Source organism: Pristiophorus japonicus, chromosome 15 (genome assembly GCF_044704955.1).
Source record: "Pristiophorus japonicus isolate sPriJap1 chromosome 15, sPriJap1.hap1, whole genome shotgun sequence".
Lineage (NCBI taxonomy): Eukaryota > Metazoa > Chordata > Chondrichthyes > Pristiophoridae > Pristiophorus > Pristiophorus japonicus.
Genome location: NC_091991.1, coordinates 55,485,562 through 55,510,374, shown reverse-complemented (window position 1 = coordinate 55,510,374; position 24,813 = coordinate 55,485,562). Strand labels below are relative to the sequence as shown.

Here is a 24,813-nt window from a genome sequence, read left to right as displayed (position 1 = left end):
GCCCTCCGACCGTTGACACGTGTAGAACCAATATCTCGCCATCAAAATGCTTTCCTTAGGATTTAGGTGCTCCCGGACCAGCGTACACAATTCTTAATAGGATTTAGTTGGTTTTGCCGGAGCTAGGAGATTCTTCATGAGGTCAAAGGTTGTTGCCCCACAGACAGTTAGGAGGATCGCCCTTCATTTGGCAGCGTTCTCGTTCCCTTCCAGCTCGTTGGCCACAAAGTATTGGTCGAGTCTCTCCATGAAGGCCTCCCAATCGTCCCATTGTGAGAACTTCTCCAGGATACCAACTGTTCTTTGCATTTTCCGCGGTTGTTTGTTACCTCGTCGCCAATTGATAAGCTCATAATAAAAGATGAAACTGAGTACTGTGTACAATGAGCAAGTGTGACCTTAGCTCCTTTAATGAGACTCCAGAGTGCAGATACCTAGTGGGTGGCCTGCTTATATACCGTGCTCCCAAGAGATGCTGGGATCTCTTGGGACTCCCAACAGGTAGACCCTCTGGTGGTAGTGTAATACAGGTTGCAAGGGGTTAAATACTTAACAGACGCTGTATAAATACAGCAGACAGGAATAATGGCTGACATAGTACAGCCTCCATTTTTTTAAATGTCCTTAAATATCCTTTAAAACACACTATAAACTCATAAAACTTTACTGTGGAAAAACACAGCCTTCTTCTCCAAATCCTTTTATGCATTGCACTTCTGTTCCGTTTTCAAGATGGCGCCGGGTGCGCCCTGGGTTCAACTGTTTTTTGCTGCCGGGTTCCTGGGCGGATGGTAAATCAGGCAATACCGCCGAATTTTCCACCCAGGGTGATAGCGCAGTGTTGCATGCCGATTGACGTCATCCAAATGGTGAAAACATCGGGCGGACGCTAAGTTTCAGTGCCGCCACAAAACCACTGCCAAAATTTCCACCCAGGCACAAAATGTTGTGCGACTCATTTAGAGCCAAAAAAAGTAGTTTTTGCAATTCGTCCAGGCGAAAAACCGGTCACTAACCTGTCAAATATCTTAGCCCAAAACTAACTTAGACCTCATAGTATTTTCTATAATCCCACCTAATTCTATATTATTTCTATCTCTAACTGTCTCTCCCAGTCCTCTGTGCACCTTGTTTTTACTTTTTAATACTACATCTTGGTGCCCAACTCCCGACCTAATTAGTTTAAACCCTCCCCCTTGAACGAAAAGCTTTGAGAATTCAATCTCAAATCTCAGTTTCATTTCTTTCAAAAAATGTTGGAGGCAGCAAAGAAACTCTCAGATCCTCACAGTATGAGAGAAGACATCCTTCTTGCCTTCAATGTCTGTTGATGCACAGATTTCATGCTGGCACGTTTTGCAAACTACACATGCTCAATGCACTGATGTGATCAAAAGCTCTCTTAACTGTTATGGATTAAAATATTCAGTTAAAGCCCAGGCTTTTGGGAGAGGCGGATATTTAAATAAAAATATTAATTAAGGCAATAAAGGCAATTCAATAGATAACATTGCATTCAAAGGTTAATTGCTATTTCAAGGTAGAGATCAGAATCTTGGCTTTGTGGGAAGTCTGCAGACATTGCAGCTCTGGCATTTTGTGGACAGGTCAACTAAGAGCTCATAGTCTATGCAGCTCTGGTATTCTTTTATACATTGCAAATGACTGCCTTTGTTTCTTTTTAATTGTGATATAGAAATTATGAGAACGTTTGTGATGTCTGAAGTGTGCTGGAAAGGAAGTGTGTGCATATTGTAACAGAGTGAGAGAGGGTCGATATTTGAGCCATAGGCTTGTGAGAGCTCTCTATCCGCTATAGGGGTACAGCTTTAAGAAATTGCATATATTGTCAGAATGACCAAGGCAGGTCTTATAAAAATCTTCAAAGGCAATTAAGGTCAATCAGGAACAACTCCCAGCCTAGAAGGATGAAAGGCAGGGAAATAGTTCAATTAGGGAAGGCTGGAGCTGAAGGAGCTAAGAGAGAGAATCTGCATGATGTTGTTGTTTTGTTCATCACTGCACTTAATTTTGCAGCACTTTTGCAGGATGTGGGGGTTGATGGCAAGTTGCACAATTAAATAGACACATTCCAATTAGCCGTAGGAAGGCACTGTGATAATGGATGTGTCAGTCGACCAATGGCAGGAAAGTGGGGGCGGGGCAGTTGGAAGCAGGAGGAATACGCCAAACCAGAGTTGGCTACCCTAGGTTCCTAGGCTGTTGGAACAATGGAAAAGCCAAGGAAGTTAATTAGCTTAGGATGAATATTGCAAAGGCAGAACAATATCTTGGAATTTCACTTGATTTACCTCTCTTGGCAGAGAGAAAGTTTGTAGGAATTTTCCTCAAGATAGGAAATGGGCCCATGAGAGAGCATGATCTGTAAAAGGAGTAGGCTTGCTTGATTAAAGTATCTATTTCACGTTCTATGCTTGCTTATGTTCTTATATTAGTGTTTAATGGCCAGCTGAGATTCCTCATGATTTCTATCTTAAAGTCTTTAGCAACTCTCCAAATTAACCCATCTGCCCAATGTGTCTTAAATATTCTGAAGTTAAGGGCTTCACAATATTGATTCATATCCTTAAACACAAACAATTGCACTATGGAAACCCTTATATGATCACTCTCCAATACAGTTACACTCTGGAATCTCTTAACTGTTAACCTGGGTTATCATTACTTAGGCAAAAGTTTACTCAAACATACTGTAACTGAAAAAACAGTCACGTTACCAGAACAGGCTACAAGCATGTTCTCCCAACTGAAGTAAATAGGATCCCATAACACATAGTTCATTATAGAATCTTCTACAGTTCATGGAAAATATACAGTGAGATTCTTACCTACTACCAGAGCTGAACACTCTACTTTCTCTTTCCCCAACATGATTTCTAACTTCTCCACCTGCTCCATTGTTTTTGTGTTATGTGTGAAACTGTTATGTCCACAGTCTTCACTCTCTGTTGCGGGCAATTCCTTTAAACTGAAGAAATGGACAGTAGGTCAGATACATCAGTTTATGAACTGCAATAAATTGTATCAAAAGAAATAACTGGGAGAAATGCTTCATACTTTCCTGTAACCACATTCACTATACAGTCAATTTACATTTTACCATGCTTTTCAATGGACCGCTAACATCATAAAGATTAATCTCTGAACTATACTAATGCCTCCAGATGAATTTTTAAGGCTTTTATTCCATTGAAATACTATACATTGGGAGTTTATTGAGATACCTCAGTGAAATGCCAAAAACCATACAACCAGTAATGCAGAAACCATGAAGGTTCACAAGAGTGAAAATCATGAAGTGATGATTAGGTGATGGCAACTTAGACATGAAAGGATTTTAAATTGAAGGAGGAAGCTTCCACTAATGGAGGTAAATAGTTCCACAAATTTTAGATCCTGAAAAAGGAAGCACAAAGGTGGAATCATCAAATGCAAGACACAGTTACTGCCAGTTGGGCTTGTAAGTGATGAAGAACTTGGGCTAGAAATTCAACTCATTTGCGCCTCCCATTAGCACATCTGAGGGACGCTAACAGGGTGTAAATGAGTTACCGACCGGGTGCAGTGCTATTAAAGACTCCCACCATATTGGGCGGGAGTTTAGTGCCGCGCTACAGCTTTGCGCCCCGATCTCCTGCGCCTGCCAATTGTGATGTCATCGCTGCGCACATCACCCCGTTAGTGTCCCAGCCCCAAAATTCACTTCCGCCCCCTGCAGCAACGCCAGGTGAAAACACCGGTAGCTGCAGGAGACAAGGCTGCAACCGCACAGCCCGGCACTCCCGTTCCATGGTGGTCCAGGTCGGTCCCTCTTTACTTTGCAGAGTTGGCAGCATGGGCCCTTTCTTTTAAGTAAGGAAAGGGCCCCTCAGACACAGCAGCGCTGTGTGGACCAGTGTGCAGCGCTACTGAGGCGTCCGACCCATTAGTGCCCCAGGAAGGAAGTGGAGCGCTTGATTTAGCGCTCCACTTCCTTCTGGGGGCAGTAACCCAAATTTTTGGAGAGGGGCGAGACTTCAGCACCTGGCACTACTTCTCGTGCCTCCCAACTGTTACTGCCCCCAAACGGGGCGATACTGAATTTCGACCAGATTGTGTCTCCAAAGAATTAATGCAGCATGTCCAAGGGAAAGGGCCAACTTTGCAATGACCTTTCTGTTATGTATGTAACTATGTAATACTTGCCACCAGGCGCGACTGTTGGCGTCCTAATGGTCACCTGCACTCACGTGCAAGGCTAGTATAAAATTTTGGCTGCCATGTTGTTTAGGCACTCTGGAGTTGTAATAAAGAAGACTACAGTCACACTAAGTTTAGCTCACATTACTCAGCCTCGTGGAGTTCTTCCATACACAACAACTGGCGACAAATAACAGAATACAAACCTTACTTAACCATGACTGCCTTTGGAATATAAGAGAGATTCATAGAGGGTGATGATTGGGAAGTCTTCGTCGAGTGTCTCGACCAGTACTTCGTGGCCAACGAGCTGGAAGGAGACACTAACGCGGCCAAGCGCAGGACGGATCTCCTCACTGTCTGTGGGCCTAAAATATACGGCCTCATCAAGAATCTGCTCGCACCGACAAAACCAACAGAGAAGGAATATACAGAGTTGTGCATGCTGGTTCGGGACCACCTCAAACCGCAGGAGAGTATCCTCATGGCCAGATATCGTTTTTACACGCACCATCGCTCCGGGGGCCAGGACCTGTGATGACTCAGAGTCTGCCATCGGGAGTGAATGTGAATCCATTAGCACCGTGTTGGTGCTGCGGGGGTAATCATCGGGCCCATCAATGTCGCTTCAAGCACTACATGTGCAAAGGCTGCGCAACGATGGGGCACCCCCAGCGAATGTGCAAACGTGCTGCGACATACCACGTGGCAGAGGATGATCGATCCGGCGCAGATCACGCTGCACAGGCAATTCAACCCAAGGAAGAAGGGTATGGGTACATACCTTCACCACCAAGAGCCCTCCTATAATGCTGAAAGTCAAAATAAATGGAGTTCCAGTATCCATGGAGTTAGACACGGGTGCGAGTCAGTCAATAGTGAGCCAGAAGGCTTTCGAGAAACTGTGGGTCAATAAAGCACAAAGGCCCAAACTGAGCCCGATTAATGCAAAGCTGTATACCTACACCAAAGAGCTCATACCAGTCATTGGAAGTGCAGCAGTGAAGGTATCGTATAATGGAGCTGTGCATGACCTATCATTGTGGAGTGTTCCAGGCAATGACCCAATGCTGTTCGGCAGAAGCTGGCTAGAAAAAATTATACGGCACTGGAACGACATCAAAGCACTATCTTCAGTGGATGATGCCTCGTGTGCTCAAGTGCTGAGCAAATTTCCCTCGCTATTCGAACCATGCATCGGCAACTCCACAGGCGCCAAGGTACAGATCCATCTAAGCCACGATGCACGGCCCGTCCATCACAAGGCTCGGGCGGTTCCGTACATGATGAGGGAGAAAGTCGAGATCGAACTGGACAGACTCCAACACGAAGGAATCATATCGCCAGTCGAGTTCAACGAGTGGGCCAGTCCAATTGTTCTGGTGTTGAAAAGCGATAGCATTGTCAGAATCTGCAGAGACTACAAGGTAACGATTAACCGAGTCTCACTACAGGACCAGTACCCGTTGCCCAAGGCGGATGACCTGTTCGCAACGTTAGCGGGGGGGGAAGTCGTTCACCAAGTTGGACCTAACCTCCGCCGACATGAATCTTCAAAAAGGCTGACGTGCATCAACACATACAAAGGGCAGTTTGTATACCACAGATGCCCTTTCGGGATTCGCTCGGCTGCAGCCATTTTCCAGAAAAACATGGAGAGTTTGCTGAAATCTGTTCCGCGCACCGTTGTGTTTCAAGACGAGATCCTGATCACAGGCCGTGACACCATCGAACATCTACACAACCTGGAAGAGGTAACTATTTCGGTAACTTTCTACCTGGGTTGAGCACGTTGTTCGAGCCTTTGCATATGTTGCTACGTAAGGGTGACGACTGGGTTTGGGGCAAATCTCAAGACACAGCCTATGAGAAGGCCAGGAACCTGCTAGGTTCAAATAAGTTACTTGTACACTATGACCCATGTAAACGTTTAGTGCTAGCTTGTGACGCCTCATCGTATGGGGTCGGCTGTGTGTTACAGCAAGCCAATGTATCGGGCAACCTCCAACTGGTTGCATACGCATCTAGAGGTCTGTCTAAGGCTGAGAGAGCCGATAGTATGGTCAAGAAAGAGGTGTTAGCATGTGTATATGGGGTTAAGAAAATGCACCAATACCTATTTGGACTTCGGTTTGAGCTTGAAACTGACCACAAGCCGCTCATTTTGCTATTTTCAGAGAGCAAAGGTATAAATACCAATGCTTCGTCCCGCATCCAAAGATGGGCACTAACATTGTCCGCTTATGACTGTTATCCACCACAGACCAGGCACTGAAAACTGTGCCAATGCTCTCAGCCAGTACCATTATCCACCACTGGAGTTGAAATGGCACAGCGCAAAGACTTGCTACTTATCATGGATGCTTTTGAGAGCGAGGGGTCACTCATCACAGCTCGCCAGATCAGGACCTGGACCAGTCAGAATCCTGTGCTATCATTAGTAAAGAGTTGCGTCGTAAATGGGAACTGGTCGGCCATTCCCGGGGAAATGCAAGACGAAATTAAGCCATTTCACCGACGCAAAGATGAAATGTCCGTCCAGTCGGATTGTCTCTTATGGGGTAATCACGTGGTTTTGCCAAAAAAAGGCAGGGAAACATTTATACACGACCTACACAGTACCCACCCAGACATTGTCATGATGAAGGCAGTTGCCAGGTCACATGTTTGGTGGCCCGGTATTGACTCGGACTTGGAGTCATGCAAGCATCAGTGCAACACTTGTTCGCAACTGAGCAATGCACAAAGGGAGGCTCCATTGGGTCTGTGGTTATGGCCCTCCAAACCATGGTCCAGGATCGACGTAGATTTTACCGGCCCCTTTCGAGGAAAGATGTTTTTAGTAGTTGTGGACGCTTACTCCAAATGGATTGAATGCGTAATCATGTCATCCAGCACGTCCACGGTCACCATTGAAAGCCTCTGGGCCATGTTCGCCACTCATTCTTGCCCGACGTCCTTGTCAGTGACAATGGACCATGTTTCACCAGCTCGGAATTCAACGAGTTTATGACCCGCAATGGCATCAAGCATGTCAGGTCTACTCCATTTAAGCCCGCATCTAACGGTCAAGTGGAGCGGGCAGTCCAAACAATCAAGCAGAGCATGAAACGCGTGACGGACGGCTCCCTGCAGACCCGCTTGTCTCACATTCTGCTCAGTTACCGGATGTGACCCCACTCGCTCACTGAGGTTCCCCCGACAGAATTGTTAATGAAGAGAGCCCTCAAAACCAGGCTCTCCCTAGTCCACCCAGATCTTAATGATCACGTGGAAACCCGGCGACACCGGCAGAACATGTACCACGATCGCGCGGCTGTTTCAAGTGACATTGATGTTAACGACCCTGTGTTTGTCCCAAGTGGGTTGCTGGCACTGTTTTGACCAAGGAAGGGAATACGGTGTTTATAATCAAACTGTTAAATGGCCAAATGTGCAGAAAGCATTTAGATTACACCAAATTGCGATTTACTGACAATCAGGAACGACTTGAAGAGGACATCACCATCGACGATCCACCAACACACACCCAACCAGCAATCGACCTCGCTGTCAATCACGAAGATGAACCCATCATTCCTGACAGTCCAGTCAGACCAGCCGCGGTGCAGTGCAGCAATGGTCTGACCAACTCACACACGTCAGGGTTTGAATTTAGACGATCAACCAGAGAGCGAAGGGCTCCGGATCACCTCAACTTGTAAATAACTTGTACCGAAGACTTTGGGGGGGGGAAGTGATGTTATGTTTGTAACTATGTAATACTTGCCACCAGAGGGCGCGGCCTAATGGTCACCTGCACACACGTGCAGCGGCAGTATAAAAGGTTGGTTGCCATATTGTTTAGGCACTCTGGAGTTGTAATTGACATCTATGTACATGCTGTTTGTAGCCACCAGATGATGTCCTTGTTGGAGGCCACTGAGCAGCACGGACATGGTGCTGCTCTGGTATAAAAGGCCAGCCATTTTGTGAGTCAGGCACGTTGGGCCGTAATAAAGCAGAAACAAGGTTGTACCTTGTTCAGTTAAACAGTGCTCAGTTTGTACCTGTATTTCATACATAATATTTGGCGACGAGAATACAAGAACCTTTGTTTGCAAATTGAGCACGATTAGATTTTTAGAGCGATTCGTGGAGGGAGAAGATTGGGCAGACTTTATCAGCTGTTTGAACCAGTACTTAGTGGCCAAGAAAATGAAGGGGGTCGACGACGCAGATCGGCGCCGGGCCGTGTTCCTCACTGTGTGTGGTTCAAAGATCTACGGTCTGATAAAGAATCTACTCATGCCTAGTGATCCAACAGAGAAAACGTACGAAGAGTTGTGTACATTGGTACGAGAGCACCTCAAGCCAGATGACGGCATCATCATCTCGCAATACAGGTTTTATACACACGTTCGATCAGAGGGCCAAAGCTCGCCGGAATTCGTTGCCTACCTGAGACGTCTAGTGGGACCGTGCAAGTTCAGGACAGTGTTGGCTGTTGTGTCTTTAGATGCTCTGATAATGACTCCACAACGCAATGTGTTGCACTTGAACTGTAGTGACCTTAGTCCTGTATTGATAACTCCAAAGTGAGGATCAGACATGCCTGCCTTTTATACTAGGCCAGGCACACCTGTACAGGTAACCTGCAAGTCCCCCACTGCGGTGCTCTCTGGTGGCACACCTTGTAATAGTACAAGCAGTAACCATGTAGGATACATGACATCACTCTCCCCTAAGCCTTTTGTGCAAATCGCCTTTGCATTGACTGTGCTCTGGGCTTAGCTCTATCTGGTTGACCCTTGGCGGGTTGTTTCTATCTTGGGTGAGTGATTGGTATTTCGTTGGCAGTAGAGTGCTTGTGGTTTCTCTTTGTGTGTCCATAACCACTCCATTCTCTCCGCCCACCCCACATATGGATTGTGCCGGAGGCTCATTACATTCATATACATTCAAGTCCAGAAAAATAAATTTGCATTAACATCACTGTGGTTCAGTTGTGAGGTAAGTACATTCGACTGGTGAGATACATTCTTGATAAGTACTAGGAATCGGTACAGGTGTCAGCACCGGTGCGTGAGCACAGGCTAGTTCCAGAACTGCTGGTTGGTGGCCAGTTAGTCTGGTGGCGGCGGGTACCCAGTGCTGGCAGTGGGAACTCCGTTGGCTCAAGTTGCATGCTCTCGGGGCTTTTGCAGTTGCTCCTATCGTCGGGCAGGTTCACGGATGTCTGTGACCTCCCTGTCCTTTCCTTGTACCCTGTGTCGCTGCTGCTCCTTGAGGAGCCATCGTCTAGCAGTGCACAGGGAACTGCTGACTCGCTTGCCTGGGCGTTGTTTGGTTTAGTCCCGGTCCCATTTGAGGGAACTGTAGCGGGTGACCCTTCATTCCCGGGTATGGCTTTGGTGGCAATAGGGTCTGGGGGCTGCGCCTTGGCACAGTTTGCTTTTTCAGGCTCGTGGCGGTTGGTGCCATCGGGTGCCTGAGGGATGGAGCCGATCAGGGGCAGGGTATCGATACCGGTGCTCTGTAGCCCATATGTATTGGCTGCTTATGGCCACACTCCATGGTGCATAACTCTGGTCCCAGGGATGCAGGCTACTACATTGGGTAGCTCGCTGGACCTGTGTGCTCCCGATGGGTGTCTGCCCGCTGCATTGACTGAATGCAGTTGAAATCCTACATTACACAACGTTTCATTACTCATTGTAAAAAGCCTGTAGCTCCGATCGCACGCCTTTGCTTATTGCATGTACACAATGCTGATCATCAATTACACATCGTACATCTGACTCACAGTTGCTCTTACATTGAGACTTTTCTTTGCTTATTGCATGTACACAATTCTGATCATCAATTGCACATTTTACATCTAACTCACAGTTGCTCTTACATTGATTGAAAATGTGGAACTGTTCCTTTAAGTGTGGTGGGTTGCAGGCCTCCTTTAAGAGAGCCTTGCTATCTTTACCCCAATCCTCTTCTCCGTTTGGTGCCACGTGTTGCTCCATCAGCGCTGCAACTCGTGGTCTGGCCACCGCCATCTTTTTCTTCAGCGCATCACCTCGTGGTTTGGGCGCCATCTTTCCTCCATCCACGATGTTGACTGCGGTGATCCTCTTCTCCTCGGGTTCTGCCACCGAAGCTGGGAAGTCGCCTTTGGATTCGATTTTCTTCCTCCGGAGTCTGCCACTGGAGCCTGGAAGGTGCGTTCGGGTCGTCTCAGCTGGTCATCTCCACACAGTCATGCTGAGCGGTCTGTGCCTCGGGTGCTGTGCTGGTCTGCTCTCTGGGGCCGGTTCCACCCTCAGGTGAGGGCTTGATTTGCCTCTGAGCATGGAGGACGTCAATCGCTGGAGGGATGAAGTCTTCCCAACTCCAATGGATCTTCTCCATCCACCACCTTCCGAGTAGCGTTGGTCCATCACCTGCAACAATCCAGAGGTAACTCGTGCACTGTGCCATCACGGTGTACCTTTACATTCGGGCTACCAATGACTGTGATAAGTTCATCGGTGTAGGTGCGCAGCTTTGCCTGAACCAGGGCCAACTTGGGTTATTCAGCTTGATTGTCCCATAGCCTCTCAAAGGCTTCTTGATTCATTAATGACTGGCTCGCCCCCGTGTCCACTTCCATGAAGACTGGAATGCCATCTGATCTCGACTTTCATCCTCAACGGGGAACACTCGGTGGTGCAGGTAAACATGCTCTATACTTCCCCATGGGGCTGGGCTGCCCCTCTGCCTATCGAATCATAATCCGGGCTGGATTCATGGCCATCTGCAGACTCTTCATCGACACAATGAATCATATTTCTCTTACACATTTGCTGGAGGTGGCCCTTTGTGCTACAGCCCTTGCGGCACTGGTGAGCCCTGTGATTCCCTACGCAACGCCAGCATAGAGCTATTCGATTAGCCCCATTCGGTGGACTCTGAGTTAAGGGACTCGGGGGGGCCTGTTCTCGCTTCCCTGAGGAGGTTCACGTTCTACAGTCCAGCCTCTAAAAGGCGGCATTCTGTGCACAGTACTAGCCGGGTTTGAGTCCTGAAGATGAGTCATCTCCCTAGAGCCGCAGGTTGAGGTCATGAATGCCTGGCTCATGGAGATGGTCTTCTGCAGTGTGACTGTGGTATCCACAGACAGTAGCTTATGAAGAAGGCCCTCAGGGCTGATTCCAATGACAAAAATGTCCCGCAGCGCTTCGATGAGGTGGTAGCGAAATCACATGGTGCCGTCAGCCTCATGAGGTCTGCAGCATATTTTGCGATTTCCTGGCCTTCAGATCGTCGGTGGGTGTAGAACCGGTGTCTGGCTGTGAGGATGCTCTCTTTGGGCTTGAGTTGCTCTTGGATCAGCGTTACGAGCTCCTCGTACGTCTTGGTCGTTGCCTTCGCTGGTGCCAACACAAGGCCATCGACAGTGGGCCCACAACTGGTTAGCAGGATAGCTTGGCACTTTTCAGCCAGTGTGTCCGGATTGTTGCCTGCCAGGTCGTTTGCTGTGAAGAAATGGTCGAGCCACTCCACAAAAGTGTCCCAATCATCACCATCGGCGAACTGCTGCAACATACTAAGGGTAGCCATTTTCGCGTGAAGGTCCGTAATCTCATCGCCAATTGTTCAGTCTTTAGATGCTCTGATAATGACTCCACGAGGCAATGTGTTGTACTTGAACTATAATGACCTTAGTCCTTTATTGATAACTCCAGAGTGAGGATCACACATGATGGCCTGCCTTTTATACTAGGCCAGGCACACCTGTACAGGTAACCTGTAAGTCTCTCACTGCAGTGCCCTCTGGTGGCACACCTTGTAATAGTATAAGCAGTAACCATGTAGGATACAAGACATTTGCAGACATGCTACGGGACCTACTTTGTTATCGGTATTAACCATGAGGTGATCCTGCGCAAACTTCTGGCGGTGGAGGATTTGGATTTAAAAAGAGCCATCCAGATCACTCAATCATGTATGACGACGGACAAGAGTTTAAAGCAAATATCGGTGAAGAACCGAATCTCGGCAAGTACTGTAAATGCGATTGTTTCGGCGTTCAGCAGAGCGGCACATGGCAGGGTCTATCCAGCTGCGTTCGCGAATGATTCAGCGTTCAGCAGCGTGGCACATGGCAGGGCCTATCCGGCTGTGTTCGCGAAACCTGTGACTGCCCAAAGTCCGCCAGCGGGAATGTATCCGATTTCTCCGTGTTGACATTGTGGGGAAATCATCGGCACCAGCAGTGCCGATTTAAGCAATATAGTTGCAAAGGCTGTCTGAGAGTGGGACATCACCAGCGTTAGTATCCGCAGATGAACAAGCGAGCTGCGACACACCACGTGGAGGATGAGAGTCAGACTAGCGCAGATCCGGATACGCAATCAGAGATGCCAGTGGAGGAAGTGCATGGATTGTATTCTTTTATAACCAAGAGTAAAACAATTTTGATTAATGTGAAGTTTAACGGGATACCGGTATCGATGGAACTGGACACAGGGGCGAGTCAATCGATCATGAACGAGAGGGCATTTAATAAGTTGTGGGATACTAAGACTGCGAGGCCCAGGCTGAGTCCTGTTAACGCCAAGCTGCGCACGTATGCCAAAGAACTGAAAAAGGTGATTGGCAGTGCACAAATTAATGTGTCGTATAATGATGTGGTTCACGAATTACCATTGTGGATTGTTCCAGGCAATAGCCCAATGCTGCTCGGCAGGAGCTGGTTGGAGAAAATCAGATGCGACTGGAACAACATAAAGGCGTCGTCATCGGAGGAAGATACATGTGCCCAAATATTGAGCAAGTTCTCCTCGCTGTTCGAACCGGGTATCGACAACTTCACGGGAGCCAAGGTGCAGATCCACATGGACTCAGATGCAAGACCCGTCCATCATAAAGCTCGAGCAGTGCCATATATGATGAGGGAGAAGATCGAAATTGAACTGGACAGACTCCAGCATGAAGGGATCATATCACCGGTTGAATTTAATGAATGGGCCAGCCCCATTGCTCCTGTGCTGAAAAGTGATGGCACAGTCAGAATCTGTGGAGACTACAAGGCTATGATCAACAGGGTTTCGAAAAGATCAGTACCCATTACCGAAGGCTGATGACTTGTTTGCGACGCTAGCCGAAGGGAAGTCGTTCACAAAACTGGACTTGACGTCGGCCTATGTGACGCAGGAGTTGGTCGAGACGTCGAAGAGACTTACGTGCATTAACACGCACAAAGGACTGTTTATTTACCACAGGTGCCCGTTTGGAATTCGCTCGGCTGCAGCAATATTCCAGAGGAATATGGAAAGTCTACTGAAGTCCGTTCCCAGAACCGTTGTGTTCCAAGATGACATCCTGATCACCGGTCGTAACTCCAGGAACATCTGAACAACCTGGAAGAAGTTCTACTGCATTTGGACAGAGTGAGACTCAGACTTAAACGCTCAAAGTGCATCTTCATGGCACCGGAGGTCAAATTCCTCGTGAGGAAAATCGCCGCTGATGGCAGTGGACCTACTGACGTGAAAATCAAAGCCATCAAGAATGCACCCAAGCTGCAGAACGTGACAGAGCTGCGTTCGTTCTTGGGTCTACTCAACTACTTTGGTAACTTCCTACCTAAATTGAGCACCTTACTTGAACCACTGTACATGCTACTGAGAAAAGGCAACAACTGGGTGTGGGGCGCATTGCAAGACACAGCTTTCGAGAAAGCCACCAATCTCGAACAAGCTGCTGGTACATTATGACCCATGTAAATGTTTAGTTTTGGCCTGTGACGCATCGTCATATGGAATTAGTTGTGCGTCACAACAAGCCAATGCGTCTGGGAAACTTCAACCTGTCGCGTAAGCATCCAAAAGTTTGTCTAAAGCAGAGAGAGCCGACAGTATGGTAGAAAAAAAAGCTTTAGCGTGTGTGTACGGTGTTAAAAAGATGCACCAATACCTGTTCGGTCTGAGGTTTGAATTAGAGACCGATCACAAGCCGCTCATTTTGTTGTTTTCCGGGAGCAAAGGTATCAATACCAACGCTTCATCCCGGATCCAAAGGTGGGCGCTGACATTATCTGCCTGTGATTATGTCATTCGCCACAGACCTGGCACAGAGAATTGTGCCGATGCTTTGAGCCGGTTGCCGTTGCCCGCACCGGAGGTGGAAACGCCACAACCGGCAGATTTAATGTTAATCATGGATGCTTTTGAGAGTGAAGGTACCCCTGTCACAGTTCAACAAGTTAAGACCTGGACCATCCAGGACCCGATATTATCGTTGGTAAAGGGGATTGGTCTGCCATACCTAAGCAATTGTGCGACAATTCCAAACTATACATTCGTCGCCAGGACGACGTGTCTATTCAAGCAGATTGCATATTGTGGGGCAATCGAGTTGTAATGCTTAAAAAAAGGGAGAGAGAAGTTTGTGCGTGAGTTACACAGCACACATCCTGGTATAGTGATGATGAAGGCCATCGCCAGGTTCCACGTATGGTGGCCAGGAATTGATTCTGAGCTGGAAGCATGCATGCATCAGTGCAACACCTGCATACAGCTCAGCAAAGCACCAGCGGAATAGCCACTGTGGTCATGGCCACCCAAACCTTGGTCCAGGATCCATGTAGATTTTGCAGGTCCCTTCCTGGGCAAGATGTTTTTAGTGGTGGTGGATTCGAAGTGGATAGAATGCATAATCATGTCATCCAGTATGTCCACGGTAACCATAGAGAATCTCAATGTCATGTTCGCAACACATTGTCTGCCTGACATAGTGGTGCGCGACAATGGGTCGTGCTTCACCAGTCTGGAGTTTCAGGAGTTTGTAAAACTTAATGGCATCAAACATGTAAGGTCAGCACGGTTCAAGCCGGCATCCAATGGGTAAGCAGAACGTGCAGTACAAATTATCAAGCAAAGCATGAGGAGAGTAACCCATGCTTTGCAAACCCGCTTGTCTTGCATACTGCTGAGTTACAGGACAAGACTCCACACAAGAGAAAAAGATTAGTGAAGACAAACGTAGGTCCCTTGCAGTCGGATTCAGGTGAATTTATGATGGGGAACAAAGAAATGGCAGACCAATTGAACAAATACTTTGGTTCTGTCTTCATGAAGGAAGACACAAATAACCTTCTGGAAGTACAAGGGGACCGAGGGTCCAGTGAGAAGGAGGAACTGAAGGATATCCTTATTAGGTGGGAAATTGTGTTAGGGAAATTGATGGGATTGAAGGTCGATAAATCCCCGGGGCCTGATAGTCTGCATCCCAGAGTACTTAAGGAAGTGGCCCTAGAAATAGTGGATGCATTGGTGATCATTTTCCAACAGTGGATTAATTGAATAGTTCTTTCTTAATGCCATCCACAATTTTCTTCCCTGAAAAGAATGAATTTTAACATATGAATGCATCATGACAATTTTCAGCATATCTTGCATTGACATGCATTATGGGCCAAATGGCCTCCTACTGTGCTGCATGGTTCTATGATTGTATGTCACGCATAGTCCCAGCCTGCTGTGCCCTGCACAGCTTTACAATACAAAAAGGTCTCGACTTGGACATTGCTGTATAGGCAGCTCCAGCTGTTTTAGAGGCAAATGTACATGGAGTAGAACATTACGAAGACTATCTCTCAGAGGACTCCACAGTGACTGCTCTCTCCCACCTTCAATTAAAGACCAATCTTTCAATCCTGTACCCATCCTAGAACATAATAATACATCAACTATCTTTGGCTCTACATGACAGTGCCAATCATTATTGCTTGATTGAATAAGTCAGCACCAATTAATTTCACCCTTTCCTGTACAGCATATGACTGTAATGCAATGAATAACAAAACATGGCATAACTGCCCAATCTATTTGAATACTACAAAATCCAAGTGAACACAACCTAACATATTCTTTCCTAACACTGTGCTTCCTCTGGGTGGTTAAATGGGCTTTTCTTCCATCTATTCTAGTACTTTTCTTAGGGGCTACCTGAGGGCCAGAATCACAAGAGGTGTTTGGCTGCTCATATTCTACAAAAGGGTCATGGGACTGAGGTGACTCTCCTCTCATGGCAGTCTCCTTCTGGCAGGGAGCCCCTCCTGGCTGTATCTCTGGAGCTTGTTCTGGGCAGCTTTGTGTCACCTTCATGGTGTTCTGAGGGGGAAGTTTAAAGGCCTGGCATGTCTATGTCAATATCACGTAGGTCAACATTAGCTGTTGCCATTCCACTGGACCCTGGATCTGTGTCCCTAATGATTAGCAGGATGACTGACCTAATGGTATCTATCTGAAAGCCCTGAGAGACAGCAGAATACATCAAGGTCACCATGGTCTAGAAGTCAGTATGCAGGTTGCTGTGTATTCTCTCCCCATAGCCACCTGAGTTGCAATCTGTAGAGGGGGAGACACTGATTAATCCCTGGATGCTTCTTAGGTAGAGGTTTGCTGTAGATTCCAGTGAAGCTGTCTGGAACGAAGTAAAAGATTCCCTGATGTTGCCGGAAATGAGAATTGTTGGCTCAAGAATCACACATGTCAGTTGCTGAACATCTTCAGAGACTAACCACAGTGCCTCCAAATAGATATGATGTTCCTGAAACATCCTTCTTTTCAGGCAAGTTCTGGGTGTGAACACCTTTGAAGCCATGGGCAGTCTCTATTCAGCCTCTGCACATCATCACTCCTCTGACTCCTTTATGAATCGCCTCACCACATCCTCGTAAACATTATTTAGTTCTTGAGAGTGATGCCACAGCGATTGTGCAGATGTTCAATCACTATGCCCCCGACCTTGCCATTGCACGTGGTAAGAGCAGAATGCCTTGCCATGTGATCCATTACCTGCTGCTCATGGGGCATTCTGCACCATTTTCTCCTGCAAGAAGATGCAGTAAGTTAGGTGAAGGCTACCATTTGAGGAATGTGTGACAAGGTTGGGTAGGTTGGGCCTATACTCTCTGGGGTTTAGAAGAATAAGGTGATTTCATTGAAACATACAGGATTCTGTGGGGGATTGACAGGATAGATGCTAAGAGATTGTTTCCACTGGCTGGAGAGTCTGGAACTAGGGGGCAAAGTCTCAGGATAAGGGGTCTGCCTTTTAATACTGAGATGAGGAGGAATTTCTTCACTCAGAGGATTTTAATTCTCTGCATAAAAGAACTGTGGATGCTCAGTCGTTGAAGAATCAAGGGATATGGAGATCAGGTGGGAAAGTGGAGTTGAGGTTGAAGATCAGGCATGATCGTATTAAATGGCGGAGCAGGCTTGAGGGGCCGTATGGCCTTCTGCTCCTATTTCTTATGTTCTTATGTAAGAGAGACCTTTTTGGCAGATTTCCTGAAAAAGACAACAGCACTCTGCCTTTTTCTATTCTATTTCATCTAGCAGGGTTTGCAGGTCAGATTGAGCTACCTGATGTCACAGATGGTTCAGGGTATGGTAGCGTACTGGCTATGATACTAAACTAGCAACCAAGAGATCATGCATTCACATCCCACCATGGTAAGTTAAGAAACTGAATTCAATAAATCTGATCATTTGTGGGCTGCCACCAGAAGAGTAATTGTAAACACTACTGTAAAATCCCAACTGATTCACTAATGGCCTAGAAATCCCGGCCTCCCTGGGTCTTTACGGAGTGTGTTCGGACCTGGGAAGACATCGCAAAAACCGGTTTTCAGCGCACAATGCGCATGCGCTGAAAATCAGCTTTTCCGATCTGTCAAGCTCCAGCTTGACAGGTCCTCTGTATCTCGGCAGCCAGGACATTCGCATGTGCAAGATTGCGGTATTTATCATATCTTGCCCAGTGGATGTCCTGAAAACTCTTGCGCCTGATAAAGGCAGGTGCATAGCCTACTTTTACAGGCGTAAGAGTTTTAAAACACACAAAAACATTGTAAAATAAGATTTGAAAAACACATTTTATTGTTAAAAACCCTGCCCACTGAGGTAAGTTTATTTTAAACCATAATTTAAAAAACTTCTTTAAAAAATTGGAAAAATATATATTTTTTATAAGACATAAATAACTTTAATTTAAATTAATTTAAAATATGTAGTGTATTTTTTCTACTTTTTATTTTTGTTTTGGTGTTGGGGGAGGGGGGTGTTTCTCAATCATAATAATGGGAACTCCTACTTACAGAGTTTCCATTATTATGAAGGAGAAGATACTGTGCCACGAGCCATGTAACTCCAGCTCCAGCTTATGGACGTCCAGACATGCACGTGCTCTGATGCGCAGTGAGAGGAGGCCTCAGGACCGGGATTGCTGGTGGGCGCAGCAGGAACAGGTAGGTGCGCATCTTTTAAAACTTTTTTAGTCGATCACCCACAGGAACCAGAGGACCGGGATTTCTAGGCCAATTTCTTTCAGGAAAAGGAACTTGCCATTCCTACGTGAGTCCAATTCCACACTAAATGGTTGATATTAATGCCCTCAGAGCAACACAGGATGGACCATAAATGCCACCTTGCCAGCATCAGGAACAAGTCGAAACAATTGTAGCATTTTCTTCTGTCTCAAGCCCTGCTGCCTCTTTGCCTGTTTCTGGTAACTGGTTCCTCTATGTTTAAACATTCTTGTAAAGTGACACAAAAACAGTCAGGAGATATCCATTCAAATTAGCTGACAGTCCATTCACTGAACCAAGCACTTTCCTCCTTACTAGCTGCTGCCACAATTTTCAGCCAGTGCTGGCTTGTTAAAAGCTGCACTCTAATTTCAAAGCACCCCACGCACATCACTCCCATTTTTCATGGAATTTACGCCAATGACTGCTCCAATGGATATGGATAGGAGTTGATCCAAGAAATTCTGTTGCAAACAGCTCTCCAGGCCTTTGGCTGGTGCAACGGATTTCCATGGAGCAAATGCAGCGCACCTCATCGCATGGAATTTGAGGGTTCATATGTCACAGACAGCAGTGATCTGAATCCTTGCATCAATCGTTACAAATTCTGTCTGCTGTAGGTGTCATCTCAGGTCGTGTGGATTCAGGCGCTCCTGTAAACATTCTGAACATAATACTCTTAAGGAACTATTTTTCATCGCCAGTTATCTTCTTGTACAATAGCATAACCCAGGAAATAACTATAGCATAAATAAATGTTTCTATATTCTCTCAAAAAATGGATTGAGCAAACACTTGGTGAAAAGAGGCCTTTGACACTGTCAACCGTGAGAAACTATAGAGCGCCCTCCTCTGTTTCGGCTGTCCCCAAAAGTGTGTCACCATCCTCCACCTGCTCCACGACAACATGCAAGCCGTGATCCTGACCAACGGATCCACCACAGACCCAATCCATGACCGGACCAGGGTCAAGCAGGGCTGCATCATTGTGCCAATGTTATTCTTGATCTTCCTTGCTGCAATGTTTCATCTCACGCTCAACAAGCTCCCCGCTGGAGTGGAATTAAACTATAGAACCAACGGGAACCTGTTCAACCTTCGTCACCTACAGGCTAGATCCAAGGACGTCCCATCCTTTGTCATTGAACTACAGTACGCAGACAATGCTTGCGTCTGCGCACATTCAGAGGCCGAACTCCAAGCCATTTTCAACATCTTCACCGAGGCGTACGAAAGCATAGGCCTTACACTAAACATCTGTAAAACAAAGGTCCTCCACCAACCTGGCCCTGCCGCACAGAACTGCCCCCTGGTCATCAAAATCCACGACGCAGCCTTGGACAACGTGAACCATTTTCCATACCTCGGGAGCCTACTATCAGCAAGGGCATACATCAACGACGAGGTCCAAAACCTTGCCTGAGGAAGAGTGTTTGAAGACCAGGACCTCAAATCTGGCACCAAGCTTATGGTCTACAGGGCAGGAGTGATAACCGCCCTCATATATGGTTCAGAGACGTGGACCATATACAGTAGACACCTCAAAACGCTGGAGAAGTACCACCAGTGCTGCCTCCGCATGATCCTGCAAATCCACTGGGAGGATAGACGCACCAACATTGGTGTTCTCGCTCAGGCCAGCATCGAAGCACTGACCATACTTGACCAGCTCCGTTGGTCGGGCCACATCATCCACATGCTCGACACGAGACTCCCAAAGCAAGCACTTTACTCGAAACTCCCACACAGCAAACGAGCCCCAGGCGGGCAGAGGAAACGTCTCAAGGATACCCTCAAAGCCTCCTTGATAAAGTGCAACATCTCCACTGTCACCTGGGAATCCTTGGCCCAAGACTGCCCTAAGTGGAGGAAGAGCATCGGGAGGACGTTGAGCACCTCAAGTCACGTCGTCAAGAGCATGCAGAAATCAAGCGCAGACAGTGGAAGGAGCGTGTGGCAAACCAGACTCCTCACCCCTTCCCGCAACCACTATCTGTCCCACCTGTGACAGAGACTGTAATTTCCATATTGGACTGTGACCTGAGAACTCACTTTTAGAGGGACTGCCTATGATGATGAGGCCATTGGCAGGTGCAGCGGATTTCCATGGAGCAAATGCAGCGCAACTCACCGCATGGAATTTGAGGGTTCCTATGTCACAGGCAACAGTGATCTGAATCCTTGCATCAATTGTTACAAATTCTGTCTGCTGTAGGTGTCGTCTCAGGTCCTGTGGATTCAGGCGCTCCTGTAAGCATTCTGAGCGTAATACTCTTAAGGAGCTAACTTGCATCGCCAGTTATCTTCTTGTACAATAGCATAACCCAGAAAATAACTATAGCATATGTTGCAGAGAGTAGAAACCCATATATAACTAGGCATTAGGCACCTGCTGGATATTTAAAACTCACATAAGCTTAAAATGGACACACACATAAAATGGCTGCCCAGGCATGATGGGAAATCAGGTAGTCAAGCTGTGAACTGTTGAACGTTCAATGACTGAGCAATAACCCTGTGAGGCCCACTATAGGAATGCTTGGGATGCGGGAAGAAAGAGATAAGAAGGAAACCATCTCCTGTGAACAAGGTCATAAACCAATTAATTCCCCAGGAAGAAAGATAAGAGGGAAACCATCTCCTGTAAACAAGGTTATAAACCAATTATTTCTCCCAGATGAAAGAACTAGGGAGAGAACCTATCTCCCGTAATAAAGCCATCGATCAGCCCAAGCTGACAATAACCGAACATATGGTTCCCGGGACACTAGGGGAATTCTATTGGGTTAAAAGAATCTATATGTAATCTATAATCGTTGTGATTGGCTTGTGTCCAGCCGTGATGGGCTGTGTAGCTGTAGTAAACTGTTTGTAACTGTTGTGAAACATATAAAGGTGCATGTAACCCTTTGTTCTGTGGAGAGAAACCTGGATACGGTCCTGAGTTTTCCTCCCCGCTGAGCGTAATAAAGGCCGCCAGGCATTGGAACCGACTCTGAGTGTTGAGTGATTCTTCTGAGAAAACACTAACGCTAACAGCATAAATGTTTCTATAGTCTCTCAACAAATAGATTGAGCAAACACTTAGTGAAAAGTGGCCAAATACGAACGGTTAAACTGCTTTATTTCACATACTCTATTTTCACAAGCTTTTAATTATACTTATTATCAGTTGTAATCAAAACTCACTTATTCCACTCAGATTGCATCTGTACATATTGAGAATAATGAACTTGCTGTGTTATTCACAGTGGTGGACTACCTTACTCAGAATTACCTTTTTGTATGATAGCTGCCTATATGAAACTGAACCTCGGCATTTTGACCTTTAGCCTAGGGCAGGACCATCTTTGCAGTCTCCTGTTTTGTCAGTATCATTCTAATGTCAGCTTTTAGTCAAACTGACTCCCTCCCACCTCACCTCACCCAAGAGCAAAGCCACCAGCCTAACTTGGCAATAACCCCTGCTGAGTTTGAATGAGTTCTCCCAGCAGCAATACATATAAACAGTCACTAGAATGTTAAACTATGTTTCATTGTCAACAGCATATTGGTTCAAGCCCCCTGACTGGATGCTAATCTACATCTTCAAACCTCATTGTCCTGTGTATTTAACTCCGAGAGATACGTTTAGCTCAACAGTAACATTTGTAACATATTATACCAAGGTTTCTCCCCTCCCTCATGGAAGCATAGTCATAAATCTAAAATCATGACCGGGACAGACAAGTCAGAAAAGTCTAGCAGGCTGTGCAATGCAGTCTATAGCATAATGATTAATCATTAATAGAGATTGTAATATAAACATTTTAATTAGATAACAGCCATCTAATAGCTATTGGCTAAAATGGCTTAATTGTCATCTACCACCTTGTGATTTAAACAGCACCAGCTCACTCGATCAGGGTGCAGATCTTCAGGGTATTTGTCTCTGGAAATCCTTTTCTAATTTAAATTAGTGTGGTTCATCTGCTAAATGATTTCTTACCATATTCTGTTTAAGCAACTGAAGGAGATTGTGTTCTGTTGGCAGCCTGTGTTGATGGTGACTTTGATCTCTTGGTCATGACACTGAGGAAACAAGGACATCAGTTATTGGAAGAGTAAATGAACAAGGAACAGAATATATGTAATATCCATCTATGTGTATTATTTAAAAACTTATGCATTTCAAGCGCTACCTGTGCTATGATTTTATACTGTAAAATTCTCTGTAAACATTTCTAATGGAAATTCTAATGTTAAAATGTCAACCTTATCTCTGACAACGCTGATGATGCCTATAGGTGGTTGTTTAATATATCCCCTTTACTCTATCGACCTACCCCATCTGACCATGTATACCAGTCCATTATTCTTAGTTTCTTCCTTGCCCCTTTAAAGTCTGCCTTCCTGAAGTTAAAAATCATAGTTCTACTCACTTTTTTCCTTGCAAGTCTAATTTGGCCATCATATTGTGGTTGTTGTCAACTGCTTTCTGACTTTGGCAGTATCCACCATTCCGTGGCCATTACATAATAATAAGTCTAGTGTTACTCCCCTGTCCTGTAGCTTCTGTGACCATTTGAGTCATATAACAGGCCATAATCAGATCTCAAAATAGTAATTCACTTTTTAAATTTTTATTTCACCTGCCATTTTTTCCCAGAGTAACTGAAATTTCTAATGTTGAAAATACAGTTTTTAAGAAAAGTGAAAAATCTAAAAATTGACAGATTTCATAACGACATGATTAAATGTAAGCCTAGTTCCAAACACTGGAGGTTCCACTGGATACTTTTACTTCACAACAGTTGGACAGAGCTTCCAACCAAACTTAAAAAAACATATGGCATCCTTGGCTTTATTAATAGAGGCATAAAGCAAGGAAGTTATGCTAAACATGGCTAAAACACTGGTTAAGTCTCAGCCAGAATATTTTGTCCAATTCTGTGCACCACACTTTAGGAAGAATGTTAAGGCCTGAGAGAGGGTGCAGAGGAGATTTACTAGAATGTTAACAGGCATGAAGGACGTCAGTCACGTGGAGAGCAGAGAAGGTTATGATGGATTTGATTGAAGTGTTCAAAATCATGAACGGTTTTGATAGAGTAAATAAGGAGAAACTGTTTCCAGTGGCAGAAGGGTCAGTAACCAGAGGACACAGATTTAAGATGATTGGCAAATGAATCAGAGGCGATATGAGGAAACATTCTTTACACAACGAGTTGTTATAATCTGGAATGTACTGCCTGAAAGAGTGGAGGAAGCAGATTCAATAGTAACTTTCAAAAGGGAATTGGATAAATACATGATGGGAAAACATTTGCACAGCTATTGGAAAAGAGCAGGGGATTGGGACAAACTGGATAGCTCCGGCACAGACACGAAGGCCTGAATGGCCTCCTTCTGTGCTGTATCATTTTATTATTCTATGTACTATCACTCTCCTATTCTTACAGTCCTTCTCATCCCTTGGGTAGACCCTGGTGTAGAAACATAGAAACATAGAAAATAGGTGCAGGAGTAGGCCATTCAGCCCTTCTAGCCTGCACCGCCATTCAATGAGTTCATGGCTGAACATGCAACTTCAGTACCCCATTCCTGCTTTCTCATCATACCCCTTGATTCCCCTAGTAGTAAGGACTTCATCTAACTCCTTTTTGAATATATTTAGTGAATTGGCCTCAACAACTTTCTGTGGTAGAGAATTCCACAGGTTCACCACTCTCTGGGTGAAGAAATTCCTCCTCATCTCGGTCCTAAATGGCTTCCCCCTTATCCTTAGACTGTGTCCCCTGGTTCTGGACTTCCCCAACATTGGGAACATTCTTCCTGCATCTAACCTGTCTAACCCCGTCAGAATTTTAAACGTTTCTATGAGGTCCCCTCTCATTCTTCTGAACTCCAGTGAATACAAGCCCAGTTGATCCAGTCTTTCTTGATAGGTCAGTCCCGCCATCCCAGGAATCAGTCTGGTGAACCTTCGCTGCACTCCCTCAATAGCAAGAATGTCCTTCCTCAGGTTAGGAGACCAAAACTGTACACAATACTCCAGGTGTGGCCTCACCAAGGCCCTGTACAATTGTAGCAACACCTCCCTGCCCCTGTACTCAAATCCCCTCGCTATGAAGGCCAACATGCCATTTGCTTTCTTAACCGCCTGCTGTACCTGCATGCCAACCTTCAATGACTGATGTACCATGACACCCAGGTCTCTTTGCACCTCCCCTTTTCCTAATCTGTCACCATTCAGATAATAGTCTGTCTCTCTGTTTTTACCACCAAAGTGGATAACC

At 45.9% G+C, this 24,813-nt stretch overlaps 2 protein-coding genes across 2 annotated transcripts in view; one reads left to right on the top strand and one right to left on the bottom strand.

The window, feature by feature from the left end:
* The window catches only part of itfg2 (integrin alpha FG-GAP repeat containing 2), a 355,330-nt gene that overhangs the window by 276,425 nt on the left and 54,092 nt on the right, over positions 1-24,813 (top strand). The window lies entirely within an intron of this gene.
* The window catches only part of nrip2 (nuclear receptor interacting protein 2), a 66,731-nt gene that overhangs the window by 21,555 nt on the left and 20,363 nt on the right, over positions 1-24,813 (bottom strand). Inside the window, exons 3-4 of the mRNA XM_070900466.1 lie at positions 22,524-22,606; positions 2,850-2,989 (exon numbers count right to left, since the gene is read on the bottom strand). Coding sequence (XP_070756567.1) covers positions 2,850-2,989; positions 22,524-22,606 — 223 coding nt within the window. The remainder of the gene's footprint in view (positions 1-2,849; positions 2,990-22,523; positions 22,607-24,813) is intronic.